Genomic DNA, 27,220 nt, shown 5'->3' with positions numbered 1-27,220 from the left:
ACTCGATATCAATCGTGTCCACTTTACTGCATCTTCAATTGTTCCCTTCTATTCGTATGACTACTCCGGACTTTCCCGCCCACCCTGAGGTTGACACCCTTTAGGAGAGAATCTTTCTAAGCATCCGTTATAGCCAAGCGGGCATCTCCAGAAGGTCGAGGGGCCGAGGGGTCGCCCTTAGCTGCCATGCGAGACACTAATTATACTTATTACTTTAGTTAAGTTATCGTGATAAGCCCAGTTAACTTTAAGGAAAGAGAACCATTTACCAATTCTCTAACGCCTTGTGACGACCATAACCGGCCCGGTGCACTTTGTTTCTCAAGAACTACTAACTACTTAGGTCTCATATATATCCTGTGCCGTCAAGGTATTCACAGGCTCGTTGATAGATCCACAGTCTTAAGAATTCACCTATCTTCAATCATGGCAGAGAAACGGCGAATTCTCCTCGTCGGTGCTGGAGGGATAGGGACCATGACCGCATTCAACCTTGAACAAGGAGGTCTTGCGACAGTGACAGCAGTTCTCCGCTCAAACTACGATGTGGTTAAAGAAAAAGGCTTCACAATCGACTCTTGCGACCATGGCCAGATCCAGGGCTGGAGACCGACAGAGGTCGTCAAAACCATTCCCCATGCAAGCCCAGACCACCCCTACGACTATGTCATCTGCACCACCAAAAACATCCCTGACATTCCACCGACGATAGTCGACCTAATCCGACCAGCCATCACACCAGGCCATTCGGTCATCGTCCTGATCCAAAATGGACTGAACATTGAGAAACCCCTACACCAAGCATTTCCCCAGAACTTTGTCCTGTCAGGAGTCTCGCTAATGGGCGCCGACGAGCTCAGTCCCGGCGAAATCCTCCAAAACGACAAGGACCGACTCATCATCGGACCATTCCTATCACCCAATCTCGACACACAAGCCCAAATCGACTCTGCTCAAGACTTTGTACACATCTACTCAACCTCAGGCAAAGTCGACTGTACATACGATGCCGACGTACTGTTCGTAAGATGGCGGAAACTCATGTACAATGCCGTGTGGAATCCAATCTGTGCGCTGACGGATCTCGACACCTCACGCTTCCGTCTGGCGTCAGACCCGTCTGATCCAGCCAGTCCCCTCGACCTTCTCGTGCGCCCTGCCATGCATGAGATCCGAGCCGCCGCTAAAGCAGCGGCCAACGTTGATTTACCCGAGTCATTGGTCGAGGCGATGGTCGAATGTGATCCAATTGAAATTTTCTGCTCTCCTAGCATGCAACAGGATAGGCGGAAGAAGCGATTCATCGAGTATGAAAACCTGGTTGGTGAGGCTTTGAGGGAAGGCGAAAAGGCGGGTGTTGGTATGCCCATTGTGAGAACTATTTATGGCTTGTGCAAGGCTGTGCAATGGCGTACGAAAGAAACAAGTGGTTTGGTAGATGCGCAGAAATTGATGGAGCAGAGGAAAGGGCGGTAGATTGATCATCGATTCGAGAGAGATGTATCCTGCTAAGATGATGATAATAATGTCCATCATGCTGACTCGAGCAAGACAATATCGACCCAGAGAAGCCCGGAAAGGTCACAATTTGTAGACCAATTTCTTCCCACTCACTTTCCCATGTCTCATCAGATCAAGGCCGTCAATTACTTGTTCAAGGCCGTTTCCAACCTGACTCGGATGAGGCTTCAAAATACCCTGTCGCAACCAAGATTCCACCACCGGCATAAACTCCGACACATAGTCAAAATCCTTCTTCGACGCCGGGAGATCAAACGCGGTTCCTTTCTTGACTCGTTCGCCGGCAGCCAGGTAGGCGAGTGGATACATCTTGTCTACGTCGTCACGGGGGATGTTAGTCCCCATTTGGACGTAGGCCCACCGTCCCTTGGGAGCAATCAAACGGGCACAGATCGCTGATGTCGCCGCCGTCGAGATGGTATCGAAGACGTACTTGATTCCTCGATCATGTCCAATGAATCGATTGACCTGCTCTACGCAGTCCTCGTCGTTGTAGTTGAAAGCCGCGGCCGCTCCTAAAGACTTGACGAATTCAAAGTTGTGCGGTGAGCACAGTGTAATGGGTGTGTAGCCGGCACTATCGATGCACATGTCAGCTTCAGGGTTCAAGATATGAGATTCCCAGTGATCCCTTGACAATCAACACTTACATTCTGGCAAATTGAAGCGCGATGCTTCCCGTAGCAGAGCTACCGCCATAAATGAGGACGGGCTCTCCATTCGCAGGAGCAGTACCATCAGTAGGAGGTTGAGTCAAGCCCATTTGCATGAATAATGCCTGTGCACAGGTAATGACACCCACTCCCAACGTCGAGGCATCTTCAAAGGACATGCCATCGGGAATTCGGAGCTGGATATCCGCTCTGGCGACAACGGTCTCGGCAAACCCTCCGTCCTCCTTCTGAAGCTCGTTGGCTCCATGAACAAACCCGCAAATACGATCGCCCACTTTCCACTGCTTTGAGTATCCAGTCCCTGTCTCAGCTACCACTCCGGCATAGTCACAGCCCGATACGCAACCAGACAAGGAGCCGTCAGCGTTGAACCTGTCTACATGCTTCCAGTCGGTGGGGTTGAGGGCCACAGCTTTGACGTTGACTCCGAGATAGCCTGGTCGTAGCTTGGGTGATGGCCGGTCCGTCACGAGAGATACCTTTCCAGGTGCGTCACCGAGGACGATGGCTTTCATTGTCTTTGTTGAGGATTAGTAGGATGGGGACGACGTTAGTGAACTTGCGTTGCTAAGATGTTGGATGTGGTCAAGAACAAGACGCTTTAAGGGATTCTCATCCCACTTTATGACTATATCTCGTTCCAGCGCTGTAATGGGGCAATAGATCCTTGAAACTCCGGTATCCTCTTACCAAGTGTAACCGGCTACCGGCTATGATTAGGAAATCATCAATGGCATGACCGAACGATGAATTCTGGTATTAACAAGCTGTCCATGAATCGAATAATACTATCATAGCAACAAGTTCGAAAATCCATTGTTGCGCACTTCAAAGTCCGCGGTCCGGGGCTTCTCGGTACAGCGGCGCTGAGCATAAATGACCTACCAGTGTTGGTCATAAATAATGGATACGTCTTCGGTAGAGGCTCCTCGGTAGAATGCGAGTGGTAGAATTAGTCAGTTAGCAATTGCTTAAACCTTCTGGATCCATTCCAATCGGCATAGAGCGCCGGGGCATGACACTCTGTTCAGTTTCGTTCGGTGAAGTCTTGCTGGGGATGGAACCAAAGAAAACCATGACCCTGTTGCCATATTGAAGGTTACAAAACCACTGTCTATGAAGTTCGACTATAACAAGTGATCCATGCCTTGAGATTGTTAGCCCTGTGGAATTTATAGGCAGTTTCTACGCCCGGGGCGATGATTTTGGCAAAGTAAGAGGAGACGACAGTGAGCCGAGGGAGCTTCGGCACAACTGTTAATATAGGCTTCAGGCTCCACTTCACACGGCAGGTCAGGCACAGCATGGACCTGATTTCTAGGCGTAAAAGCGGTGATGGCCAGGCACGCCAGGCACCATATGAACCCTATTTCGGTGTGGCACCAATGGCTTTGTTGGCGGTTGGAGAGAAAGATCTTTCCACAAAATTCATCATCAATCTACTAAATTGGCGATACATGTCTGCAAGTCTCATTTTATCAACTTCGTGTATCACCAACGGCTAAGGCTGAGTTCGGAGACTGGAGTTCCAATCGGGCATCTCACATCCACAGATACCCTCGGAGCGTGGCGAGGACAAGGGGGAGCCTTACGGCCTCTTGATTCCGTGGGTCCCTGGGTCCTCTACATCATGGCTCCTGGCCTTACTGGCAAAAGGACACCCATAACGTCAAGTTGGCACTTTCAAAATGAAATTATCTAGCATGGCCTGATGTCAGCAAGGCTGTGCTGTATGGCTCGACCATGAAGACCTGGAAGAGTCCTGGAATCTAAGGTTTTGATGGCCCCGCCACCACACCCCTGGTCAGGTCCAAGCCTGGCGACCTTATTGGTGCCATTCTTGAAACCTGCCTCCGCCGACCCCGACCATTGGGCCCAGAAGCTTGATGATGTGAGGCTCGAGGTGGTCGATTGGGGGCTCATTAATCGCTCTTGGCCGACAATGCCCAACGAATGAGGCCCCCGAGAAGGATATTTCTGTCCCAGAGATGCCCAGCTGTGGATTACCACACACACTTCGCATTGGTGAGTTGGTGGTCGTCTACTGGCCCATGTAGCCAGGAACGGGTTTTCAAATTCGCCTCCCAGGCCACGAACCCCAGCTCTGCCGCAGACACTATCAAAACCATATATCTTCTTCTTCCGCTGTCGCAAGGCGGCGGAAAATATTGTTCCTCACAGTCATGTTAGCCCACACACGGGCCTTTGGATTTCAGCGTAGACTTCCATGTTTTGGTCGCTCGTTTTGGCTCATTTGAGCATTTGCCTCACCACCGTTCTCTCCGATGCCACCAATCTGGCCATCATAAATCTTACGCCCTATGCGTTGAAACAAAATGGAAAACCTTCTTCTTATCAGTTAAAGTCTTGGGATAAAGCTTTTCCTGAAGAAGTTGGCAAAGGTCCGATCAACTCGTGGCCTGATTAGATCATCAAGGAGATGAACTGACGTTGACAGGTTCCAACGCAGCAGCGTTTGTCCAAATCAAGACTGGCCTTACAGTGAAATCGTCCGACACTGCGGCCGAGTTTTATTATTCTCTCGATGACGGTACCGACAACGGGATCCAGCTGGCCCTGGGCGTAGATGGCGGTACCTTTGACTATACTGTCAACCTGCAAGCCAAGTTTGACCGCTTTGGCACGCAGAGCAATCCCTCCTCAGTGGATGTGGGCTTTCTCGATGACGAGAAGGCATGGACACCTTTTATTCTAGCTGGCGACAAGGGGTCATATGTCGGCAATCGACCTCCCACCGATTGGATGAAGCAGAATCTGCAATTCCTAGGATGCCAGACATTGCAACAGCTGGTGATTCCCGGTTCGCACAACGCTGGCATGTCCAAGATCCAGTATAACACAGCGTTTGCTGGTCCAGCAAACACCCAAACCCAGTCACTAGATATCCTAGGTCAGCTCAACGCCGGAGTGCGATTCTTCGACATTCGGCCCGTCATCTCTCATGGCCAGTATTATACCGGGCATTATTCTTACATTCACGATCTCAAGTCAAACCAAGGGGCTGTGGGACAGAAGATGTCAGACATCATCGGCAACATCAACGATTTTACCGAGGAAAACTCGGAGCTTGTGGTTGTTTACCTGTCACACACCCTGAACACCGATCACGACTATGCGGCGTTTGACGATGACGAATGGATAGGCGTACTACGAGACTTGACTGACGGTTTGAAGCACCGTTGGCAAGTCAAAACCGACAAGCCTCTGACCAAACTGCCTTTGTCCGATTTCATCAAAGATGGCCCTGCGGTGGTCCTGGTGGTTTCGGAGCGCGACAAGGCATTCCTCGACAAGAACGGCTTTACAGGAAAGGGATTCTTCCCTGGTTCGGCATTTCCAAAGTTTGACAGTTACTCCAACACCAACGAGCTAGACAAGATGCGCGTCGACCAACACCAGAAATTCCTGGATCAACTCGCCAAACCGGATAACCCAGATCAAGTGTTTTTGCTTTCATGGACCATGACGTTGTTGGGACCGGACAACATCAATTTCTTGGACAAGATCACAACTCGAGCCGACTTTGTCAACAGTCGACTTGCGGCCATCACTGGCGACGGCGCATATCTTTCGCCGTTCTTGTGGGATAAGAAGCTCCCAAATATTGTGTTTATCGACAACGTCAAGGCGGATCGATACCTGGCTGCTCTTTCCCTTGCCTTTAATCGATTCACGGCAGCCTGCAAATAACCCGGACTGCGCACTTTCGTTTGACATCGGACGTGTTCTACAACTCACGGGTCCCAGGCGAATTAATTGTAATAGGTGTCATCAACAATAAGAACAAGATTTTTGACTGGTGTCTTGAATTTTTCCGTTTGAACAAACTAGTGGTAGGGGAGGCGAACAAGGTTGACACCAAGTTGATACTCCGTTTACAAGGTTTCCGCCTTTCATTTGACTGGCTTGCTGCGTTGTCCGGGGATGGCACCAACGAGGCTTCTTCCTTCTCTACCTTTTAAAAGCGCCTGCTGGTCCATTTCCATTCGAATTTCTTTCCTCTCTCTATCATCAGTTTTGTTCACTGTTTGCACTTCGTTCTTGACGTTCATCCTCGCGAGGCGACTTAAAAATATATCAACCAGAGACCCACATGAACAGTATCGCATCATCATCTTGTGAGAAAGCGGGTCTTCCACACTGACGCCATGGGGAGCATGGCAGAAGCAGATGGACCTTCAGAGAAGGAGGATCATAGACTCAGCATCATCTTCGTGCTAGGAGGCCCTGGCTCAGGCAAGACCACTCAATGCGATCGACTCTGTGGTCACCGCGGCTTCACCCGCGTGAATATAAACGATATAGTCCACGTAGAGACTATGAAGGAGACATCGAAGTGGAAATCCATCACGCAAGAAACCACCAAGCACCAGGACTCAGCCTCGATTGAAATGATGGTTGAAATACTCAAGGAACATCTGTTATTCCAGAATACACAGAAGGAATCAAACGGCAGATTTGTTGTCGACGGTAAGCCACTCATTCATTACCTAGGTAGACAGACAAAACCCACCAGAGCTTGACATTTAGCACTAGGGTTTCCTTGCAACCTCGAACGCGCCAAGATATTTGAGGAAAGACTCACCGAGCCAGTCGCCGTCATCTTTCTTGACAATCGCGAACGAATCATGACAACTCGATGTCGAGCTCGCGCACTTTCACAGCCGTCGTCAATTGAGACTGAACCAGTCATCGCCGAAAGACTGCAGAGTTTCCAGACCGAAACCAAACAAGTTATCGACCATTACAAAAGGAGGAATTTACTGGTCCAAGTCGACGCTACGGGTAATCGCGATGAAGTTCAGATGCGGTTGCTCATTGCTGTGGATATTCTTTTGAGGAAGAAGGGCTTATGTCGAACTATCTGAATCTAGCGAGACAAGCTTGTTCTCGTGTTATATACCTGGTTTGGTCTGTTGGCGTTTCATGCGGAAGAATTCAAAACTGCAAAATACTCTTTGAGAGAATTGATGGTCGATGTGTGCTCGAATCTGAGTGCTTCCTTATACTCAGCTAGCGCCCCTCGATACATCTTTTCCACCTCCTCCAGTGATAGTTGACGAGAGTCTGCGCTAGGATGTTGAACGCATATTCATCCTGGCTCAGCAAGTCGCTGGCCGCTTGGAAGCATCGACAAACACACTGGCTCCGCCTGTAGATGAAGACCGCAGGCAACGGAGTAGCTACATGTGACGGGGATCATCGAACTCGATCGACAGAGGTAGGACAGGCGAACAGGTTTTCCCAGCCACATTTCTCACCTACGAAGTCAAGTGCGGCGATGCGTCCCTTGACATTGCCGACCGACAGAATGCCCATGGTATGACGATTGCTGTGAGGAGTGTCGTCGAGCTCTGTAGAGCCGTGCAGCGAGAAACAGAGCTCGATCGAGTGATCCTCGCCTTTTCTATCTCGCACGATCAAGAATCAGTTCGTATCTATGGTCATTATCCTGTCATAGATGGAGATAAAGTCACCTTCTACCGGCATTCTATCCATAAATTCAACTTCACGGACGCCGGAAGGAAAGGCTAAGTGGACGGCTTACAAATTCAACAAAAACGTCTACGATGTTTGGATGCCGACACACCTCAAACGAATCTGCTCAGCTGTCGATCAAATACCATCAAATCTTGACTTTGAAGTTTCTGACAAACCTGGAGCGCACCCCGAGGAGGCAACTGGTTTATCACAAGATATGGGGAGCCTTCTTGCAGACCCAGATAATATCGACCTTGCTTCACAGGAAGATGAGCGGAACCTGATTCCACAAACAGCCACCCCAGGCACCTCGGTCTCCAAAGAAGTAGGCCCAGGGGCAGCAAAGAGGGCGAAGACAACTCGCGTTCCAAAGAGCTAACAGGCAGGCGAAAGGAGTGACGGATGAGGCTTCAACTAACTGATGTAAGGCGGTTGAAGAAAGACTGCATTTGTTATATAGGTATCGTGTCCAAACAGCCATAACCTAGTCGGGTTGCTCACACCTACCTCCTTCGTACGGTGCTCTTGCTGAATACTCTCTGATAGCCTGTTTGGTTCATCTTGCCCTCCATGGTCTTATCGAACGTTGCCCTTCCATGCATGTTGCCCCTGGGACACCTGTGGGATAGATAGGCGCCCAACTTCAGCCGTGTGGTCACTTGAAAACCTCAAACTTACCCCTCTCCTCTGCCCCGCCATGGCCTCACATTTAGAACTTGACTGTCATGACTATCCCTACAAATCCAACGTCTCAAACACTTCGGGGATGAGCCATCATAAAAGTCTCGTTTCTGTCATTTCGTACGACAAAACCCTCTCCATTCAGATCCGCTATCCTGAGCTGCGCCTCCCGCTAAGCACAACCGGTGTGATTCCAAGTGACTCATGATCAAAGACTATGATTGGATACTGATCAACTACATGTATGTCACCAGCCAAGGCAAGTGGCTTGTTGCCTTAAATCTAGGTCTACTATCACTACCTCAAATGGTTTCATTTTCCCTCCTTTCCACTACCTCGTGTTTTATACCAACTGAGTACAATGAAAGTATAAGCCTGACATCAATATCACAGTCCTTCTCTCCATAGAGGGTACACAAAAACAGCTCTTGATTAAATGGCACCAGTAACAGCCACAAACGTCATTTCCCCTAATCGCTACAATACCCGCAGCACCAATGTCCCAAGCTCTAGACCTAAGGACCAGAATGACGGGCCCAATAGCCGTTCAGGCCCCGAAGGGAGGAGATCAAGAAAACGAAACCATGATAAAGTACAACAAGAGACCACACCGGCTTCTAAACCGAATCGTAATCCCAAGAAACCCTCCACTAGTGGTCGCAAAGGAACTCTTATGACCGAGAAGCATATTCTATTCTGGGGAGGACCACTGTCGAATTGGAATCTTGGAGCTCTATTTCCCGGCGATCGTGTCTTGTCACTTCTCCTACCACGTCTTGACGATGCACAAATCCCCCATCCCAAAGAAACCAGTCTAGGAACAAGTCTAATTCGAAACCATGAGTTCAACTGTGGTGAGCAAGCAATGATGGCATTAAAGGCATGGCTTTTTGAGGACAATGAAACTCTCAAAGCTGATGCTACATCCCATGGAGACAAGCTCAAATTCATGATGTCTACAATATCAAACCCGGCTGAGTACGAGTCCCTTGATGCTCTACAAACCCCGCCTGTCATAGACAAAACACGACAGTCATTCCTAGTCAATATCCTACATGCATCATCACCCAAGGCACAAAAGGCACTTGGTCGACAAGTACCAAACTTCAATGGCTCTGTGTGGCAGAAAGCCGCCGCTGAAATCGTCACTTGTACCAGTATCGCACGAGCAGAGGCTGATGAGGAACTCCGCTCCTGGTATGTGAAAGCTGGCTCAAGAAGATTTGTCGAGGCAAGTCCAGTTGATCGGATCTGGGGTATTGGTTTGAAGTGGGATAACCCTCTGGCTGACGATGAATCAAAATGGAGAGGAAAGAATCTCTTAGGGGTGTGTCATGATGCAGCTGCTGAAGTCATTAGGAAACAGTATCAATAGTCGGGGATCTTGGTACGGTGGGTCGCAGAAATTGGCACTCTGCTTTCATGTCATTATTCGCCATCGCTGGTAGGGTTGGGTGATTTCAAGTATAGCATGAGACTTGACCATGATTTAGTGTTTTTTTTGCTTTCATGATAGTCATTCTTCATGGCTATTCTGGAGACAACAATGGAAGAACGAAGCATGTCGGGGACAAAACAACAAGAAATATAAGGTGGTACAGCCTGGGGGCCAAGCATATTGGTTCCCAAGGAGAGGGGTGGTGGAGGTATAGGCATGTCTAAGCGGCATTTATTATGGTTCTGATCTGGCTTTCGTGTTCCTAATGGATTCGTCGCTTGATGCGTATGAGAATTCCGTCCCAAGGGCCCTTGCTAATCTAGCGAGAAGAGAATTGAGTCATGCTTCTTAGAAGGTTTGATTATTGGTACATCGCAAACGAATAGCATGAATTTGACTGGGTCCACAGTGGTATCTAGCGCCCGTCTTTCTAAACACGATGTCGAAACTCCTCTTCGATGTCGCTAACCAGCAACAGTTGTTCTTGATTTGTGTGCAAGTCTACTTTCTAGATGCTCGCCAACTCAACAGAAATGTACCCATAAGCCTGTGAACAAGAATAATTGCGGTGGCGTATCCAAGCCACTGCCCTACCTTTGCCCAAGTATAGGGGTAATGGTATGCGTCTAGCACCGCCGTTCCACGGACTTGTCCCTGCTGTGCCAAATCACTTAAAAACATACAGTGATATTCACCATCCTCCAAAGTCTGGCATTTATATGTCGTATCTTTGAACTGGTTCACCATCAAACCCTGAAACACATAGGTTTGGAAGTTGATATAGTGGAAAGCATCTAGACTAGGTCAGTTCTCACGGATCATCACGAGAGATATGAGTTCGATGAGACAAACATACATTTCCAGAAAACGTTTAGTGTGCCAATAGGTACGAGGAAACCATCCACCGCCAACCAGAGTCCATTGGCGAACGAGACCAGGGCCAACGCCGTGACAAATTGAGGAGTCAAGGCCGAGATCAACACCACCATGCTTTCCGCCGCGACGAGATCCACATATAACCACAGGGTAAACATTAAAAATGCTTCTCCAGTGGCACGGAGGTTCGTCAGCCAGTAGACGATGCTACTGAAGATGACCGCAACGAGGAACAGCCATGGGAGGCCAATGAGGAAATTAGCAACGTTGAATGACAGAGCGCCATATAATCCGTTGGCGTGTTCTTTCTGCAGCATTTGAATGTCTTCGATGATGGATGGCGCGTAAGCTACTGCCATTAAGGACATGAAGGCAGAGCTGAAGAATAGACAGTTGATGAATGGTTGGATCGACTCTTGGCCGTAAGATAGGCGGAGCCAGACTGTGCCTATATACCAACATTAGTTTTTGTTCTTGGGAAGACGAGGTGGACATGTCTACCGATGACCACTGACAGAGCTGCATTGATGAGCAGCCTAGTTCCATATGCAAGAGGATCTCGGTATGACTTGACAAAGTTGCGGTGCAAGAGGATTCCGCATGCCTCGAAGTAGCCAGTAGGATAGCCTCTTTCACTGCTCAAACTTATTCCTTTCTCGTCGTTGGCCACGAAATCGTCGTCGAAAATATTCGCTTTGGCTTCGTGAAGGGCAAAAATCTGATTGATACGATCATTCTTCTGTGCATCGAGTTGAAAATCCATGTTGACAAGCTCGAGAATATGTTCCGCAGGATTTGTGAAGTTGGGGATAGGGCAGATGCCGCTGAAGTAGGTGGCAATATCCTCTCTGGGACCGAAATAACAGGTGCGACCCCCGGAGATCAACATGACACTGTCGAACAGCGCAAAGGTCGAGCTCGAGGGCTGGTGGATCGAGGCGATTATGATCAGACCGTGTCTCTTTGCAATCACTGACAAGTAGCTCATGATCTGATGGCTGGCGACCGAGTCGAGACCACTTGTGGGCTCATCAAGAAACAACATCTTGGGTCCCGTCACAAGTGCTGTCGCCAGACTCAGTCTCCGCTTCTGTCCTCCACTGATACCAGCTTGGAGGAGTGGCGACACATATGTCTTTCGTTGGGCGTTCAACCCGAGTGCGTTCAGAACGCTGCCGTTTCGCTGTCTCCGTACAGACTTGGCTGTCTTAGGTGATGCAAGCCGAGATGTAAAGTCGACATTTTCTTCCACAGTAAGGCCGCCTAAATGAATGTCACTCTGTTCGACGTAGCTGGAGAGCTGTTTGATGCTAGACGGCGTGGCTGTGTTCCCGTCTATCAACACCTGTCCAGTGTGAGATACCATAGATCGATTCGCCAGAACGTTGAGTAAAGTTGTTTTCCCACTACCACTTGGGCCCATGAGAGCTAGGACTTGGCCGGCCGTAGCGACGCCCGAGTTATTTGACAGTATGGTCTTGTCGGAGCCATCTTTGTCTTTGACCACAACGTTGATGTCCCGCCATCTGAACTGCTCTATCGAACGGTTGTCGAAGAATGTGTCGGCAGCTTCGACATCCAAGTCCTCGTAGGGATGAACTGCTGTCGAGATATCCTTTAGCGGTATGTCCTTCATCTTAGCGGTGATGATCGACTCGGCCTTGTTAGTTAGTTACCGGCATCTAAAACGGGTGCAACGCATAGTGAGCAGCAGCTTTGTCCATATACCTATGAGAGCCTCAGGAAAATTGAACGACATTGTACCGCGTCAGGAAATCAACAGAAAGGCTAGTCAAAAGGACTACCCATGCGACTCACTGGGCATTCTTGACTGAGGTTCCACATCCACGCGGGATCGAAAATCGAGACAATTGCAAGACAATGCACGTGCCTCCAGTTGACGGAATTGTCGAAGAATCCCATGTAGGCTAGGTTTACGCTAATGATCGGCAATCTCATCTCGTGCATTAGAGTTTTGTGGCGGATGCTGGAATGCTCGGTCCAGGCCGCAAGCTTGACCAACACATTTACTTCGTACGAGCAAATGTCCTTGGACCTCGAAACTTTTACATGTGTGAATCTCAGTTTTCGACAAACCCTTGGCTTCGAGACGATCTACTGATTTATTTCAATGATTCTCGTCCTGTCTTAGAACCGCTACACGCATAGATGCTAGAATCTTCCGCGCCGCTTTGCTATGGTTATAGACTCCACCATTGAATAGGGTGGTGACATCGGTCCCCTGTTCTGCTTCGAGTATAAAGCTACCACCTGGATGGCTCTTTGCGAAGTTTGTTACATCGTGAATCACACCAGATATCACGACTAAGAGGCGGCGCTCATTATAGTTTGCCGCTCGAGTGAATTCATCCCATGTGACGACGGGCAGAGCTTGAATCGAGATTTCGTGTGCTGACCCGCTTTGTTTACGCTTGAGGGTAGGACCTGTGAAAGTCTCCATCCGGCTATCACGGATGACCTGGGTTGGGAAGGCTTTGAGGTCGTACGCCAACCCTAATGCTTTGCATCCACGGATGAACCACTTGGTCGGATCGTAATGATACCACTTGACGCCGTTGCGATAGTCGCAGGGAAATCTGTGGTGAAAGTTGTGGTAGCCCTCGCCCAGAGTAAGCAGAGCTGTCAGCAGATGATCTCGTGGGGACGAAGTGCTGTCATAAGGCTGCTCTCCAAGCGTGTGAGCAACTGAGTTGACGCAGAATGTGACCTGGTGAATGACAAACATGCGCAGGATGAATGCGTAGATCAAACCTCCCCACCAATCCCCCCAACATATCCCTGCGACTGCCGTTGGCAGGCCGATGCCAAAGCACAACAAGAGGATTGTATAGTATTTGTGCTGCCACATGACGACGGGGTCACAGTCAAGATCTTGAACCTTGACTCGGGCAGCATATTTCAGGTCTGGTTTCACGAGCATCCATCCGATATGAGAATGCCAAAGGCCTTTGTGTATTGAATATGGGTCTTTCTCCGTATCGGTGAACCTATGATGTGCTCGGTGACCTCTCGCCCACCATCGTATCGATCTTTGGCTAGCGGCAGCGCCCCCTAGGGCAAGGAATATCCTGAGCGGTAATGTGGCAGAATATGACGTGTGGGCCCAAAGGCGATGATAGCCTGCGGTAATGGATATACCTGTCCAGAGGCACAAAGCTAATGACCAAACAGCCGTCGCGGTCTGTAAATGAGTTTGGAAAGACTGGAAAATGCCGTAGGCCGGAAGTAAGATCAAAACGACGATGCTCTCCCAATCCAGGCGTACGGATAAAATGGAAGATATTGAACCCCAGGAAGTGCTGACTCGCTTCGGCAACGTTGTCGTCAGTTCAGAAGGATCCAAACAAGAGATGGACCTCCGGTGGTGGTGCCCTTCTAGGACGTGTGACATCTTGGGGGGATGAGTGGCTTGCAAGTCACCCACGATTGGGACGATTACAGAATATGGGCGAGGCGAAGGGCGGCAGTCAGGTTGCGTTGCCCGAGTCAGTGATTAATATGTATTTGTGGACATGTACCTCGCAAACAGTGCCCGCCATTGCAAATATGTGATCGACCTGTCGAGGACCGGCTGGCTTGCTAGGGGAGAGGGTTCTGACCATTTGCGAGACACAACAGTATAGAGAAAGCTTGGCCAATTTCTAGACTGTGTCCTTTGGACCAGGAGCCGCTGGAAATTCTGATAGAGCAACAAACATATGCTGCTGGATGTGGGCCAGCAAGGCCAATCAGAAGAACATAGACCAACACAGGCCAGGGAGCAAACTCAGCTCAGGACCTCAGCGCGTGGTAAAAGCTTTGACCCCTTGGGTGATAGCTTTCTTGAGATGAGGCTGAGATCTGACAGACAGATTCAGACAAACGGCATGGAGGTTCCATTATTTTGGGTCATGGGCAGGACTGCAAAATCGAAAGGGAGGTGGCTGACTTGTGTTCCCGCTGGACAATTTAATAAGGTTCACAGAACAGTCCAGCCGCCTTTCGAATCATTCCGTGACACCCTTCACACAATACTTATACTGGGGGGCCTTATATGAGGCCTGTTTACTAGATTCGGATCCACCTTAAAACTGAATCTGGTGATCTAGAGTAGTATATGGGTATTAGCGCTTTGTCCTGTCAAGTTCTCCCTTACTGGGCATTGGTGTTTGAGTGTAAATTGGATTCTCATTGTATAGTGGAGCAGATATTCTTGTGGGCTGGCTCCATAGACATTACCCCAGACATTTCGAACACTCAGGGTGACTCGGCACAACTCGTCTACATATTCGTGTCTCTTCCAAATCCCACTGTTCAGAATCCTCAGGAGAATTCCGATTGACATTGTAAGACCATGGCTCAACTGGACAAGCCGCACGTTTTGTTGACGGGAGGAACTGGGTTCCTAGGGAAAGTCATCCTGCAGGAACTGGTGAGACGACTACAACTGGGTGACTTGCCAGCACATAAGATCACTCTCTTGATCCGGGATTCGAAAAAACTAGACACGAAGTCGAGATTCGTCAAGTTGACACAATCCAGGTGCTTTTCGAAGCTCGAGAGCGGGTGGTCTGATAGCATCGATTTCATTAATGGCGAGCTGAAGAGCAAGGGGTGTGGCCTCAACCCAGATGTTTATGCCGAGACTTGCCAAAAGGTCACTCACATCATCCATTGCGCGGCCTCGGTCGATTTCAATCTGCCACTAGCAGATGCAGCGGCCTCCAACATTGATACTTGCCTCAATATATTAGGATTCGCGGAAAACTGTCCGAACTTGCAGAAGATAGTGCTGGTTTCGACAGCATATGTTACACCTCACCGGCCTGGAAAGGTTCAAGAACAGTTAGCTGCACTGCCAGCACCAGCAGAAGAGTTATTGCTTGCAGCGAAATCGGACAGGACAGACGAAAAGGCACTGCTGAAGTCTTGTGGCCACCCAAATACTTACACTCTGACCAAGAGTATAGCAGAGCACCTAGCTGCTAGATATTCTGGCAGCCTCCCACTGACAATTGTTCGACCGAGCATCATATCCGCCGCTTGGGAGTACCCGTTTCCTGGATGGCTGGACAGTCGGGGAGCATTAGGAGGGTATGCGGCGCTGTTTGGTGCTGGGTTTCTCCATGTTATGGAAGGAAGTATCGACACCACTTTCGACATTGTCCCTGTCGATATTGTGGCAGACCACGTTATCGAGAATTTATGTCTTGCTCGAGACCAGAACTCATCCAGAGCGGAACAAGAGGACGTCCACATTGTTCACTCAGTGGCAGGGCTTCGACACGGAAGCCCTGCGAAAAGCATGATATCTGTGGGATTGGAATATTTTGGGCGAAACGTGGTTTTCCAACCTCCATATTGGAAGTACATGGGTGTGAGGTCGCCCAAGTACTATTGGTATCGGTTCACCAGCCAAACCTTTCCTCTCAGCCTTGCCCGGCTATATTATAATCTCACTCGGAACGAGAGAAAGCAGAAACAGGTTAGGATGGTTATGCAAGGGATTGAAAAGGTCAACCAATGCTTCCCTTATTTCTGCCTCCACACCTACGATTTTGCGACAACACAGCGGATTCCGGACAACTTTAGCATGGAAGCATATCTTGATGTTATTTGCATAGGAGTCCATAAGCACCTGCTTCTTGGAAATGTGTGAAGAACCAAAAAGGGAAAGGGGCTTGAAGTATGCATTCTAGTTTATTAGCAGTGAGATTCACAAGTACGCCTTTGCACCATCATACTGCTGCATGTCTAAGCCCGAGTTTGATAAGAAAAGAAAGCTGTCTCACAGGGCCTTTTTCAATGTCCAGAGTTCAGACTGTTCTGTTGATACACGCAGACGCGAGCTTCGCGAAACGCGAAGGCTTGGCATGGTCTTGGCATTCGAACCTCTACCAACCTTATGTGTAGGTCTTCAACCATTTTCATCATATTTATCATCAGACAAACCTCATTGCTTCTTAATTTAGAAGTATTTCTTATCTTCAACGGCCCTGAATGACTTGTGTTGATGAACGTGCACTCTTGGTCAGGAGGAAGAAGCACTGGGTAAAGGGGGAGTTGGACGCGTTGTCAGTGCTGTCAAGTCACCGTGGCAGGCTGTCAAATTTCACTCGTCCCTGCCGTGCCTGCACATGTAACAACGAAGGCAGGAGCCAATTGTTGAGCCTGGAGAGCTCCTTCCTCGGTACCAGTCTACACGTGTCTTGCTTAACGCGTTCTTCCCACACGCAAATTTCTTCTTCCATCCTCAAAAATCAGATGGTCTCACTCACTCCATCAAACAGTCGTATGGGCGGTGCTCAGTTGAATCAACACGATCGTGATACAATCCCATGACCGACAGAACAAAACATCCATGTACCATGGTAGGTTTCGGTTGATCAGCGGTCTCTCTCCGTCATGGCAGCCATCTACCAGCCCAGCCCCGTTGTTGACGTGCCGCGACATATCCACTTGTGGCCCATCAGTTCATCCCTCATGCTAAGCATCAGTCCCCTGACTTTTCCCATCAAGCTCACAAAAGACCATACTTCTGCTCGACCAGCGTGCCTTCGTCCAGCAGATGTATCTTACTAACTAAGGTACTCCACGACTTGCTGATTCTGCGAGCTTCAACCGACCGTCTGCCATGGCCCTCACCCTTCCTCGAGGTCTGGGACCTGTAAGGTTGATTGTGATCTTCTGCATCCTGCTCTCCGTCTTGGTATTTCGTTCCCATTACCTACCATCGCCCCATGCTGCCAAACATGCTGCCAAAGCATTTTCCTCATCTTCGAGCAATTGGCTTTCTGCCATTCGATCCCCTCAAATGGACGACACTAGCGATGTGGCTGCCGATTACCACTACTCTACCAGAGCTTTTAGCAAAGGCAAAGGCCTAGGTGCTGAGATTCAAAAGGTTGAGAAGACACTCAAGGATATTTCGATGGACGCGGCCATGGAGGAGTTTGAACGATCTTTCTTCTCTCCAATTTCATCCTCCTCTTCCTCATCTTCAGTTTCCAAAGCTACGCCGACCCCGTCTTTGGCCGTCAAACCAGTCGTCAAACCCGCCCCAGAACCATTAAAACCATCATGCCGGGATCTCCCAGGCGCCGACAAAGTCGTTGTCATCGTCAAGACTGGAGCCACCGAAGCCTTCGCCAGATTGCCACAACAGCTTTTGACTCTAGCAGATTGCGTTCCAAATTTCATGGTCTTCTCCGACATGGAGCAAGACATGGGTGACCACCACATCTACGATGCTCTCGATGAAGTGGGCAAGGAGTATAAAGACAACCATGACGACTTCAAATTCTACAACCAAGTGCGTCAATCACACCTCACCCATGGCGATGTTAGCCTACTGGGTTCAGAAAAGGGCTGGAACCTGGACAAGTGGAAGAACATCCCCATGCTACACAAGGCATATACCAAATATCCAAAGGCTGACTGGTTCATGACCATTGATGCCGATACCTACCTTGGATGGTCCAACCTACTCCTCATGTTGGCTCAAATGGACCCAAACAAGCCTGTCTATTCTGGCTGTGTCTATTGGCACGGCCCCACTTCCTTTGCTCAAGGAGGGACTGGCTATCTTTTGTCCCGTGCCGCTGTCAAGAAATTCGAAAAGGTCCGCACCAAGGAGAAGATTGCCGATTGGGAAAAGGAAACCTCGACAATTTGCTGTGGGGATGTCATGCTCGGAGTCGCCATGAAACACGCTGGTGTCGAAGTCACTGGAGCATGGCCTATGTTCCAGATAGATCCTCCCTCAAAAATGACCTGGACAGACCGCTACTGGTGCACCCCTGCCATTACATGGCATCACTCACCAACTTACGAAGTCGAGGCTTTGTGGGACTTTGAACAGGACTGGCTAAACAAGACATCAAATGGCAAAAAGTATGGCTCTGTTCCGTACTTGTATCGAGATGCATTCGAATACTTTGCAGCCCCTACCATCGCCAAAGAGAAGAAAGACTGGGATAACTTATCCGGTGATAAAATCTTCACGAAACCTGTCGAGGATCACGTCAAGGAAAACCGCGACTGGGATGGTAAAAATGACGAAGAGAAACAAAAAATGTGGGATGAGCTGTCTGACCTCCAGAAAGCCGCTGCGGGTTCTATTAAAAAATGCAAGGAAGCCTGTGCCGAAGACACTGAGTGCATACAATGGTCCTTCCACCCTGGCACGTGCCAATTGCAGAAGACAATCAAATTAGGCCACTCAACTGATGGAGAACTCGAGACCACTTCCGGATGGATGCTTGATCGGATCAATGAGTTCAAAAAGGACAGGAAAGACTGCAAGCCCAAGTGGGAGATTCCTAAATGAGCCTCCTGCCAGTCCATGGCTTTTCACGACACGTTACGAAATAACGACCTGAGCTTTTCTACTTCCTAAATATTAAGACACGACACTCAACATTCGTCTGAACCCAGTGTTTTGTCATGGCCCTCAAGTTGACACAGAATGTAAGACGGGACTTGCCCCATCGGTGACAGTCATCGTCGAAAAGGAGGGAACGCGGGCTGATCGGGCGGCAGAGTATTGGTGACATCTCCATGTTCACCTGATGTGGATCGCGTTCGAGCCGTCCTCGAAGGCGGCATGACACACAACTCCAACGGCCGCTTGGTTAGGGTCTTGACAGGATTGAGGATGCACTTGTCAAGAGGGCATATGATACAAGGTTACAGAGAAACCTTACCACTATATCAACATATGGTATAACCCCAGAAGAGCGGTAAGACCATGGGGAGTTTTGGCACCTAGACTTATAGATTGAGGCTGTGGGCTTGCAAAGGGGCCCCATACGGCGTTCAAGGATCCAATTATATATTATGTCTACTTGTTGTGCATTGCCGCCCAAGCTAGATTCTTAAACTTGTGCGCTGACTGGAATCAAGAGAACCAATTCGATGCTCACGAGGCTGAGAAATTGCGTGATGGATTCTATGCTTCGATGTTGTTACACTAGCGCCGATTAGTCGTGACTCGACTTATTCTGTGGCGACAACCATTAACGTCATCTTCATTCAACTACTAACTATTGCCATGTGTCAAGGCCAAAAGACAAGTGAGGCTGTAATCCTGCGCTGTGTCAATAGTTTATCATATTGTTGAGCAAACTTTGGGCCAAACACAGCGCATATGCCTCATGGGTCGGCTGTTGGGCAGACTACTCCCCAATCTCAAGCCTCCGACACAAATGAGCAAGTGACCATCATATTTCCTGGTGAACGATCGAAAAAGACATCCAATGGCAGGAAACAGGCAGCTCCATCTGTCACCTCAGAGTCGGTAGACTCAGAAGCCGACCTTGAGCCATTGGTGGACACAACGGCTGCCTTGACCCTGACATCGAAAAAAACACTGAGATTAAAACGACGGCAAGAGAAGAAGCAGTCGCAGAAAAAGGCATTCTCTCACGATGTCCACTCATTCCTCGATCTCCCAGGCGACTTGATGATTGCGGTCTTGAGCTATCTGAAGCCAAGTGAGATTTACAGACTCCTCCGATTGAACCATGCAACAAGACGATTCATTCTAGACAACATCTCCCCAATTACCACCCAGGTGATGAACCGTCGATTCTGGGTTCTGAAACAATGTTTTCCAGTACCAGTCGCTTTGGATGCAGTGCCTGAATTCGCCCAGCACGCTGTCCTGAGTCAAGCCTGGCAAGATCGATTACGGATTCACAAGAATCCATATCAACACGTCCAGGCAATCGATCCGCAGTCCGTATGCACATGTATGAGCTGTGCATTGGCTTGGAACAATCTGTGCATCGTTCTCGACCTAGCACACTGGCAGACTAATCTGGAAAACCGGGAACCGATCCCCATCATTGCCCGAGGGAGCACTCCCGAATGGAATGTCAAACTGTTGGATGACAATGCAAGAATTGTGAGACTGGCCATGAAGAGTCCCCTTGCACATGCACGGATCCTACAAACTCATCTCGACACGACAACTCGCGCCATCATCCGATCTGGTAGATGGAGGAAAAAGGGCGAAAAGACAACTACTCCAAGACCTAGATTGTATCATTTGACAGACTCAGAGGCTGCTGATGGCTATGACACGTACCTTGAGCGGAGTGGGCCTCCAAGCTACGAACCTATCTACATGCGAGACAACTACTACAGCATTGAGGCGTTTGTTCCCAACAGGAAGTGGGATAAGACCGAACAGGTCTGGAAGTATTACTCGAAATGGCCAAAACCGCACGAGGATTCTCTCAACTGGCTCGTCGCCCGATTCATGCCCAAGTCATGATACGGGGATCAGGTCCTGTTAACGCTTTTATGAAATGCATCAACCAACGAGACTGGTTCGTAACCCCCGAGAGAGCAACTCACAACCTACTACGATTGACGGTTGCATCGCTCGAAGAATCACCATCGCCCACGATGAAGTTCCATTTCACACCCAGCATCTCAACAGCTCCATCTTTATACACACCTTCTCTCCTAGCGATATTGAGAATCCTCTCAAGACGATCCTTCCCGTCAACTTGAATGGTGATCCTCTCCAAACCTTCAGGCTGGCCCTGAACACCATTGACAAAGTCAAGTTTGGCATTTGTGAAGAGCAGATTATTAGCCTGGGATGGGACGCCGAAGAGATGATTCCAGCGTTGGGCCGCAGCTTGGATATTGGTATTTCCCGGGGCAAGTCTCAAAGTCGCACCAATGAGTTTTAAATGTGCCCGTCGCTTCATTGCGGTCGAGTAAGCAAGATAGTCGGCTCCGCATGCATGCCAGGGACTGAATGGTGAGTCAAGCGGGGTTGGGTTTTTTGGTGATGGCGTGTGAGAGTCGAGTTCGGGCATCATGCCTCCTAGAGAAGAGAAGAGGGAGGGAAGATCAGCATATCATCCACTCGATCCCGGCCCGGTGACAACGAGACAAGACCTGGCGGGAGAGGAAGAAATGAAATAAAGGGGCAAACGAACCAGGGACACCCTTTGGATGGTATTGAATACAAACAGCATCGTCATGGACATGGTCGAAAATAACCTTGGCCAACTTCTGAGACTCGATATATTTTCTCCGAGCGACGGCGTCAATCGTCTGCATGATGATCATGTATCCACCATCACCTCGTTTCTGAAGTAATCTTCCAACTGTGGTATCGGGTTTGAATGGGGAGCAAACTTCAATGATGTCGCCGCCGATTGCGACTGATCAGATGAGATTAGATAAACGAGGATCAATAGATGCTAAGGGGGAAGGATTTACCGAGAATGTTCTTCAATCCCCATTGCGCGACCTGTGGATCGATGAAGACGACTTCGGTGTCGAGGATAGTAGTCTACGTAGGAACGCACGCACGTATGAGTACGTGAGATGAACATGTTATGAGTCGGATATTGATATTGTACTTACCAATAAATGTCTCGCACGATCCAAATCCTCGGCGATTAAAGCGATTTGCCTCAGTCGAGTTGGACGACTACCGGGGTCCTTCATGGTTTCTTCTTTTAACAAATAAGGTAGATATTAAGCACTTCCACGCGTGCTGACACGTTGCAGAATCGATGTAGGTTTTTTGGTTATGAAATTGAATGTCACCATCGGTTTACAATCCTTGCTTGGTTTGGTATCTTGCCATGGTTATTGATGTTGATAGCCAATGCGGAGTAACTTGACTTACTCAGAGGATTTGGCGTTTTGGCTGACGTCGATCCTTGGGATCCCCCACAATGTTTTCAGGCGGACCTCGGCATAATGAATTCTGGGGTCTGGGGGGGATATCAGACATTTGTAGGGGATTGGTGGTCAAGGATCGATCTAAGGAATTATGGGCTTCAGAGAGGGATTGTGTGGTGTAATTCGTAAGTCTGTAGTCTACGTGGTCTAGGATAATGGTACGTTGTTGGTATTGGGTCTGCTTTGTGGTGGAATATATTTTCAATGTGTTCATGGTATCAACAAGCATAAACACTGTGCCTTGGGGTGATGATTTGTCTCAGGCTTATCAAGTCTCTAGATTCAAGTCCCAGACATGTGTCCAAACACCGACTTACAAGCTACAACTTTGACTTTGATCTCGCTGTGCAGGTTGTAGAATTAGCATCAGAATCAGGTAATCCGACATAAAACAAAGGGAGAGACCACTCGACTTACCCTCAAGCAACTTCTTCTTCTCCTCAAATCTCTTCTTAGGAGCATCTTCAACGAATCTCTCCGCCAAAGCATCCGCCGCATTATACACAGCATAGATTCTGGACTCTCGCAGAGGTAGATTCTGCAGTCTCTTTGCCTCCATCATACTCTTTCCGTCATTGATTTCCAACTGTGCCTCGAGATATTTCATGACATCGGCTTGGAATGACTCCTGAGGGAAGATCTGGTTGACGATGCCAAAGTCCAACATTTCCTGGGCGGTGAGTTTACGGCCGAACATGAGAAATTCGTTGGCCCGGTGCACACCCATGGACTGGCTGAAGATTGTGGAGGAACCGAATTCGGGCACCAGACCAAGTGCACTGAATGGGACTTGGAAGTATGCACTAGGCGCGGCGAGGACAATGTCGGAGACACCGGGAAACCATGCTGCACCACCACCGACGGCGGGGCCGTTCATGGCTAGAACGAGAACTTTGCGATGGTCGATCATGGAGCGGAGGACTTCGATCACTGAGGGGAGGGGAGAAATAGGTTGATTAGTGGGAGATCTGGAGAGTAGACTTGGTTGGAAGTGGATTGACGGTGTAACTCACTTCTTGCAAAGTTGGAGAAGGAATCCAATTTCTTCGTAGCAGGACTGGCCCATGTTTTATTGCTGTCTGCACCACTTGCTGTTGTTGTGAAGAGTCAATGAATTAGCAGAAGTGACTAAGTAGATGTGCAAGATTCGGACGACGGGACAAGGCTGACCAACCTTTGACATCGGCACCACTAGAAAAGAATCGACCTTCGCCAGTCAAGACGGTGAAGACGGTGTCTGGGTGCTCGTTCAATTCGCGGAAGGCGGTGGTGAGATCTTCCAACAAATTGCCGCCAAATGCATTGAGGGATGAAGGACGGTTGAGCTATTGGAAGAGATATGGTCAATATCTGTTGAGAAGAGACAGGATAGAATTAGATTCATGTTACTCACCTTGATGATACCAATCTTGCCCTTGACCTCCAAGAGGGCATCTTTGTAAGGGTATCCGATTCTCGACATTGTGCTACACAGACTATGTTATCTCTGGAGATGGATGTAAATAGATCTCGTCTTCAACAATAGAGGCGTAGAAAAATAACACAAAAAGAATAAATCATTGAAGGCAGATACCAAGTAGAAGTGAGTACCTAGCAAAAACCACCAATCTTGACCCCATCCATTCCCTTACCGAAAGGTTGCATATTAGGCCTCGGTCGATGTCAGCATAAGCCAGAGTCCCAGTCAACAACCCCACACTCTGTTGCGGCATCTATCACGGATTTTTGTCGATTGTTCGGCTGAGCCGCGGCTTGAATCCACTTGCCGGCTGCATCGAACATGAATGATTTGTCGAGCGGACGTGGCGGGCCTATGCAGGTCAAACCCCGGCAATAGAAAATAGGCCATGATTCGGTATGTTTGTGTTGGTCAATAGGAGGGATTATGGCCTGTAAATGCTGTTAGCGGTCACACTGAGTTGATCAGAGGACAACAATACCTTTGGTAGACAACAATAGACAAGCAGAAAAGTACAGAAAATCATGGTCAGATTTGAACCCGTCAACCAACTGCATTTGGAGCTCTTCATGATCCGCTGAAGAAATCACCATGGAAGACCATCTACTCCGCTGCACTCATCCAGACCTAATCTCAGCCTTGTCTGCGTCATCGCAGCCTTGCTAACATGATTTTCCCCATTCACTCGTTTTGCGACTTTGTCGATCGTCACTGAATCTTCTCACAAATAAATCCCTGAGACTTCTTGAGGCTCGACCTCTCAATACACCACCCAGAAACCCCTCTACTAAGATACGACACACGCCATCCATCCATCCATACAACATGTCAGAACCAATCCCCGAATCCATACCCACATCAGCCGACCGACGATCCCATCGTCCCATCAAACGCGCACGAGGGGCCAACACCGCACTGGTCAACCAGGCCAACGAAATCGAAACTCTCTTCCTCGACCCTTCCAAACCCGTCAGTCTCCCTTCCGCTTCCTCCGCCAACGGCAATGCCAGAACACTTGCCGCCCCACCTGAAATCGTCGCCAACGTTCAAGGTTCATCCGCCGGTGCGGGCAGTGGAGAATTCCACGTCTACAAAGCAAGTCGACGGAGGGAATATGAAAGATTGAGGCTGATGGAGGAGGAGGCGAAGAAAGAAGAGGATGATGAAAAGTGGGAGAGAGAGGAGAGGGAAAGGAAAGAGAGGGATGAAGAAAGGACGAGGAAGAATAGAGAGAAGAGGATGAAGAAGAAAGGAAAAGGGAAGGGGAATGCGAAAGATTCTGCGTCTGGTCCTGGTGTTAGTGTGGGTGCAGGGGATGCGACTGAGAATAATGGCGCAGTTGATGGGAACAGGAAGAAGGGTGGCTTGCAGATACCGAAGAGAGCTGATGGGGATGATGACCAGACAAGTGATTTTGGCGTGGCTGAAATTGCAAAGGAGACTGGAATTACGATTCATGATGACGATTGAAGCACGCACAGCACAGCACAGCACAGAACATTTATCATTGATGAGAATTCACCATGTCCGTCCATTGTCTTTGGACTGGAATGGTGGTAGGGTATCTTTCCTCCACGCACATATACACAACCCAACCACCTCCGGCCGAGTCTGAACAACAAACATCCTCATACTCAATTGTCACCTCTTCCAATAGCTCGATCAATCCCACTGAACCATCGGATCAAGTTCTGCACCATCCCCGGCAATATCGGATAAAGAGGCATGACTTTGGCATAAAACGGCATTCGAATGACCCCACCATCACCTCTCTCAATGGCTTTGACAATATCCTTGGCCACCTTGCTCGCTTCCAGCACAGGACCAAAGAATTCGGCGTAGAAGGGCAGACTGGTCTTTTCCGCAAACAGACCAGTGTCCAATTGCCCAGTCTCGACCAGCAGGGTCTTGACCTTGTGAAAAACCGACGGTTCTGGATGAGAGCTGAGTTCGTGACGCAATGTATGGTGAAGAGAGGAGATGGCGGTCTTGGAAGCAGAGTAGTCGGCCAACGAGGCTGGCGATAGGTGTGAGAGGATTGAGGAGATGGTGACAACATGTGCACCGACAGGTGATGCGACCAGATGTGGAAGAAGAGCAGATAGAGTATTGAACTGGGAGAGAGCATTGGTCTTGAGCGTCTTGCTGGCTTGCTCGGGGGTTAGAACCATGGGTTGACCTGGAGTGGCCAGAATTCGACGACCAGTGATTGCTGTAGCGGCGTTGTTGATCAAGATCGTGGGAGATCCGAGCTAGATACTCTGGTTAGCTGTCTGGGGAAAAAAGAAGAGAGAAGAAACCAAGTAAAAACAGTTCCTTGCGACCATGACAAAGAACTAACTCAACTCACCTCATCAACGATCGTCGCAACCGCTCTCTGAACATCGACTTGATTCCCAACATCACAAGTCTCCCAGATCAAATCCCACCTCTCCATAGCATCCTGAGCCTCCTCATCCGCAGCCTTGACGTCCAGAATCGCAACCCTAGCTCCCTTTCTAACCATCATCTCAGCCAGGACCCGACCTAGCCCACTTCCACCGCCCGTAATCACCACCACTTCCTTCTCCCAATCCACCTTCCGGTGCTTGCCGTACGTATAGCGATGGTTAACGTGAATAGTCACCTCGACCACAGCCAGCACCGCTGTGTAGCACAAGGTGTAATATGCCAAGGGTTGTTTGTGGAGATGCAAAGCTGCCTGGGAGAGATAGAAGATGAACATGATATACGGGTGGAAGATGGAATTGACCAGAATGAGAATGAGAAGGTCGAGGTTGACATGACGATACCATGGTTTAGGTCGTGATGAGATGACTGAAGATGGTGGTGTCGAGCCTTCGAGAGGTTTGTTCCCTGGTGGTGATCGTCGACTGACCATTTTTGGTAACGTTAAAGACTAACTTATCTGACGGAATTTGGTGATGGAGATTGACCTCAGTTGTTGATCTGCTGCTGCCAGTCCTTCTTGTGGACTCGTGTTGAATGTAGTGTCGTCGCCTCAGGACCAGCCTCAAGTGACTAAAACGGAAAATGTCAGACGTAAAAAACCGCTTGATGACAACTAGAGATTAAGAACGACATCAGAGTCCAGCAGAGATGGAAGAAACAAGATCAAAGTGTCCTTGTTGCTGTGGTGTTTCATGTTCCATCAGGAGGCGCCACCACCGAAACCCAAGGCCGCAGTTGACTGAAGATAGCATCTTCGCTCACGTGCTTTTTAGTCCCTCGTCAACTTGAAACATCACCAACACATTTGAAACCATTCACTTCTCACTTCTCACTGCTCACTACTCTCTTATTGACCGGCTCTAAAGTCGATGAAGATAAAGGATGTGTGATACACTACTCGCT

General features: G+C 49.0%; 13 protein-coding genes across 14 annotated transcripts; 8 read left to right on the top strand and 5 right to left on the bottom strand.

Annotated features, from left to right (window-relative positions):
• Nucleotides 1-372: 372 nt before the first annotated feature.
• Nucleotides 373-1,614, top strand: PV10_01210 (uncharacterized protein). The gene has a single exon (XM_016365384.1). It carries the CDS (start codon nt 427-429, stop codon nt 1,474-1,476), a length of 1,050 nt encoding a protein of 349 aa, XP_016229033.1. The 5' UTR covers nt 373-426; the 3' UTR covers nt 1,477-1,614.
• On the bottom strand, nt 1,582-2,710 carry PV10_01209 (uncharacterized protein; the record flags this gene model as incomplete). Its single annotated transcript, XM_016365383.1, has 2 exons — nt 1,582-2,098; nt 2,172-2,710. 2 exons carry the CDS (start codon nt 2,708-2,710, stop codon nt 1,582-1,584), a joined length of 1,056 nt encoding a protein of 351 aa, XP_016229032.1.
• A 1,518-nt stretch (nt 2,711-4,228) lies between these two features.
• PV10_01208 (uncharacterized protein) lies at nt 4,229-6,163 on the top strand. Its single transcript, XM_016365382.1, has 2 exons — nt 4,229-4,597; nt 4,654-6,163. The coding sequence occupies exons 1-2, from the start codon at nt 4,423-4,425 to the stop codon at nt 5,904-5,906; spliced, it is 1,428 nt and encodes a 475-aa protein (XP_016229031.1). The 5' UTR covers nt 4,229-4,422; the 3' UTR covers nt 5,907-6,163.
• A 201-nt stretch (nt 6,164-6,364) lies between these two features.
• PV10_01207 (uncharacterized protein) lies at nt 6,365-7,084 on the top strand (the record flags this gene model as incomplete). Its single annotated transcript, XM_016365381.1, has 2 exons — nt 6,365-6,686; nt 6,753-7,084. 2 exons carry the CDS (start codon nt 6,365-6,367, stop codon nt 7,082-7,084), a joined length of 654 nt encoding a protein of 217 aa, XP_016229030.1.
• A 490-nt stretch (nt 7,085-7,574) lies between these two features.
• Nucleotides 7,575-8,076, top strand: PV10_01206 (uncharacterized protein; the record flags this gene model as incomplete). Its single annotated transcript, XM_016365380.1, has 1 exon — nt 7,575-8,076. Exon 1 carries the CDS (start codon nt 7,678-7,680, stop codon nt 8,074-8,076), a length of 399 nt encoding a protein of 132 aa, XP_016229029.1. The 5' UTR covers nt 7,575-7,677.
• A 611-nt stretch (nt 8,077-8,687) lies between these two features.
• PV10_01205 (uncharacterized protein) lies at nt 8,688-9,939 on the top strand. Its single transcript, XM_016365379.1, has one exon. The coding sequence runs from the start codon at nt 8,815-8,817 to the stop codon at nt 9,751-9,753; it is 939 nt and encodes a 312-aa protein (XP_016229028.1). The 5' UTR covers nt 8,688-8,814; the 3' UTR covers nt 9,754-9,939.
• Nucleotides 9,940-12,820: 2,881 nt separating this feature from the next.
• Nucleotides 12,821-14,104, bottom strand: PV10_01204 (uncharacterized protein; the record flags this gene model as incomplete). Its single annotated transcript, XM_016365378.1, has 1 exon — nt 12,821-14,104. The coding sequence occupies one exon, from the start codon at nt 14,102-14,104 to the stop codon at nt 12,821-12,823; it is 1,284 nt and encodes a 427-aa protein (XP_016229027.1).
• A 3,222-nt stretch (nt 14,105-17,326) lies between these two features.
• Nucleotides 17,327-19,138, top strand: PV10_01203 (uncharacterized protein; the record flags this gene model as incomplete). Its single annotated transcript, XM_016365377.1, has 1 exon — nt 17,327-19,138. One exon carries the CDS (start codon nt 17,327-17,329, stop codon nt 19,019-19,021), a length of 1,695 nt encoding a protein of 564 aa, XP_016229026.1. The 3' UTR covers nt 19,022-19,138.
• A 676-nt stretch (nt 19,139-19,814) lies between these two features.
• Nucleotides 19,815-21,951, top strand: PV10_01202 (uncharacterized protein). The gene has a single exon (XM_016365376.1). The coding sequence runs from the start codon at nt 19,841-19,843 to the stop codon at nt 20,969-20,971; it is 1,131 nt and encodes a 376-aa protein (XP_016229025.1). The 5' UTR covers nt 19,815-19,840; the 3' UTR covers nt 20,972-21,951.
• Nucleotides 21,051-22,167, bottom strand: PV10_01201 (uncharacterized protein; the record flags this gene model as incomplete). Its single annotated transcript, XM_016365375.1, has 4 exons — nt 21,051-21,535; nt 21,651-21,878; nt 21,937-22,009; nt 22,084-22,167. The coding sequence occupies 4 exons, from the start codon at nt 22,165-22,167 to the stop codon at nt 21,051-21,053; spliced, it is 870 nt and encodes a 289-aa protein (XP_016229024.1).
• Nucleotides 22,168-22,523: 356 nt separating this feature from the next.
• On the bottom strand, nt 22,524-24,332 carry PV10_01200. Of its 2 annotated transcripts, XM_016365373.1 has the most exons (6): nt 23,998-24,332; nt 23,801-23,873; nt 23,582-23,732; nt 23,421-23,498; nt 22,825-23,337; nt 22,524-22,750 (listed from the first exon to the last, which is right to left on the bottom strand). In XM_016365373.1, the coding sequence occupies exons 1-6, from the start codon at nt 24,117-24,119 to the stop codon at nt 22,728-22,730; spliced, it is 960 nt and encodes a 319-aa protein (XP_016229022.1). In that variant the 5' UTR covers nt 24,120-24,332; the 3' UTR covers nt 22,524-22,727. The 2 variants fall into 2 exon arrangements, with proteins under 2 accessions (XP_016229022.1, XP_016229023.1); XM_016365374.1 differs by having other exon boundaries at nt 23,801-24,332.
• Nucleotides 24,333-24,550: 218 nt separating this feature from the next.
• Nucleotides 24,551-26,162, top strand: PV10_01199 (uncharacterized protein). The gene has a single exon (XM_016365372.1). The coding sequence runs from the start codon at nt 24,692-24,694 to the stop codon at nt 25,334-25,336; it is 645 nt and encodes a 214-aa protein (XP_016229021.1). The 5' UTR covers nt 24,551-24,691; the 3' UTR covers nt 25,337-26,162.
• PV10_01198 (uncharacterized protein) lies at nt 25,378-27,009 on the bottom strand. Its single transcript, XM_016365371.1, has 2 exons — nt 26,217-27,009; nt 25,378-26,118 (listed from the first exon to the last, which is right to left on the bottom strand). The coding sequence occupies exons 1-2, from the start codon at nt 26,745-26,747 to the stop codon at nt 25,501-25,503; spliced, it is 1,149 nt and encodes a 382-aa protein (XP_016229020.1). The 5' UTR covers nt 26,748-27,009; the 3' UTR covers nt 25,378-25,500.
• Between the last annotated feature and the right edge of the window lie 211 nt (nt 27,010-27,220).

This window comes from Exophiala mesophila, assembly GCF_000836275.1.
Source record: "Exophiala mesophila strain CBS 40295 unplaced genomic scaffold supercont1.1, whole genome shotgun sequence".
In the NCBI taxonomy this organism is placed as follows: domain Eukaryota; kingdom Fungi; phylum Ascomycota; class Eurotiomycetes; order Chaetothyriales; family Herpotrichiellaceae; genus Exophiala; species Exophiala mesophila.
This window is presented reverse-complemented; position numbering and strand designations above follow the sequence as displayed.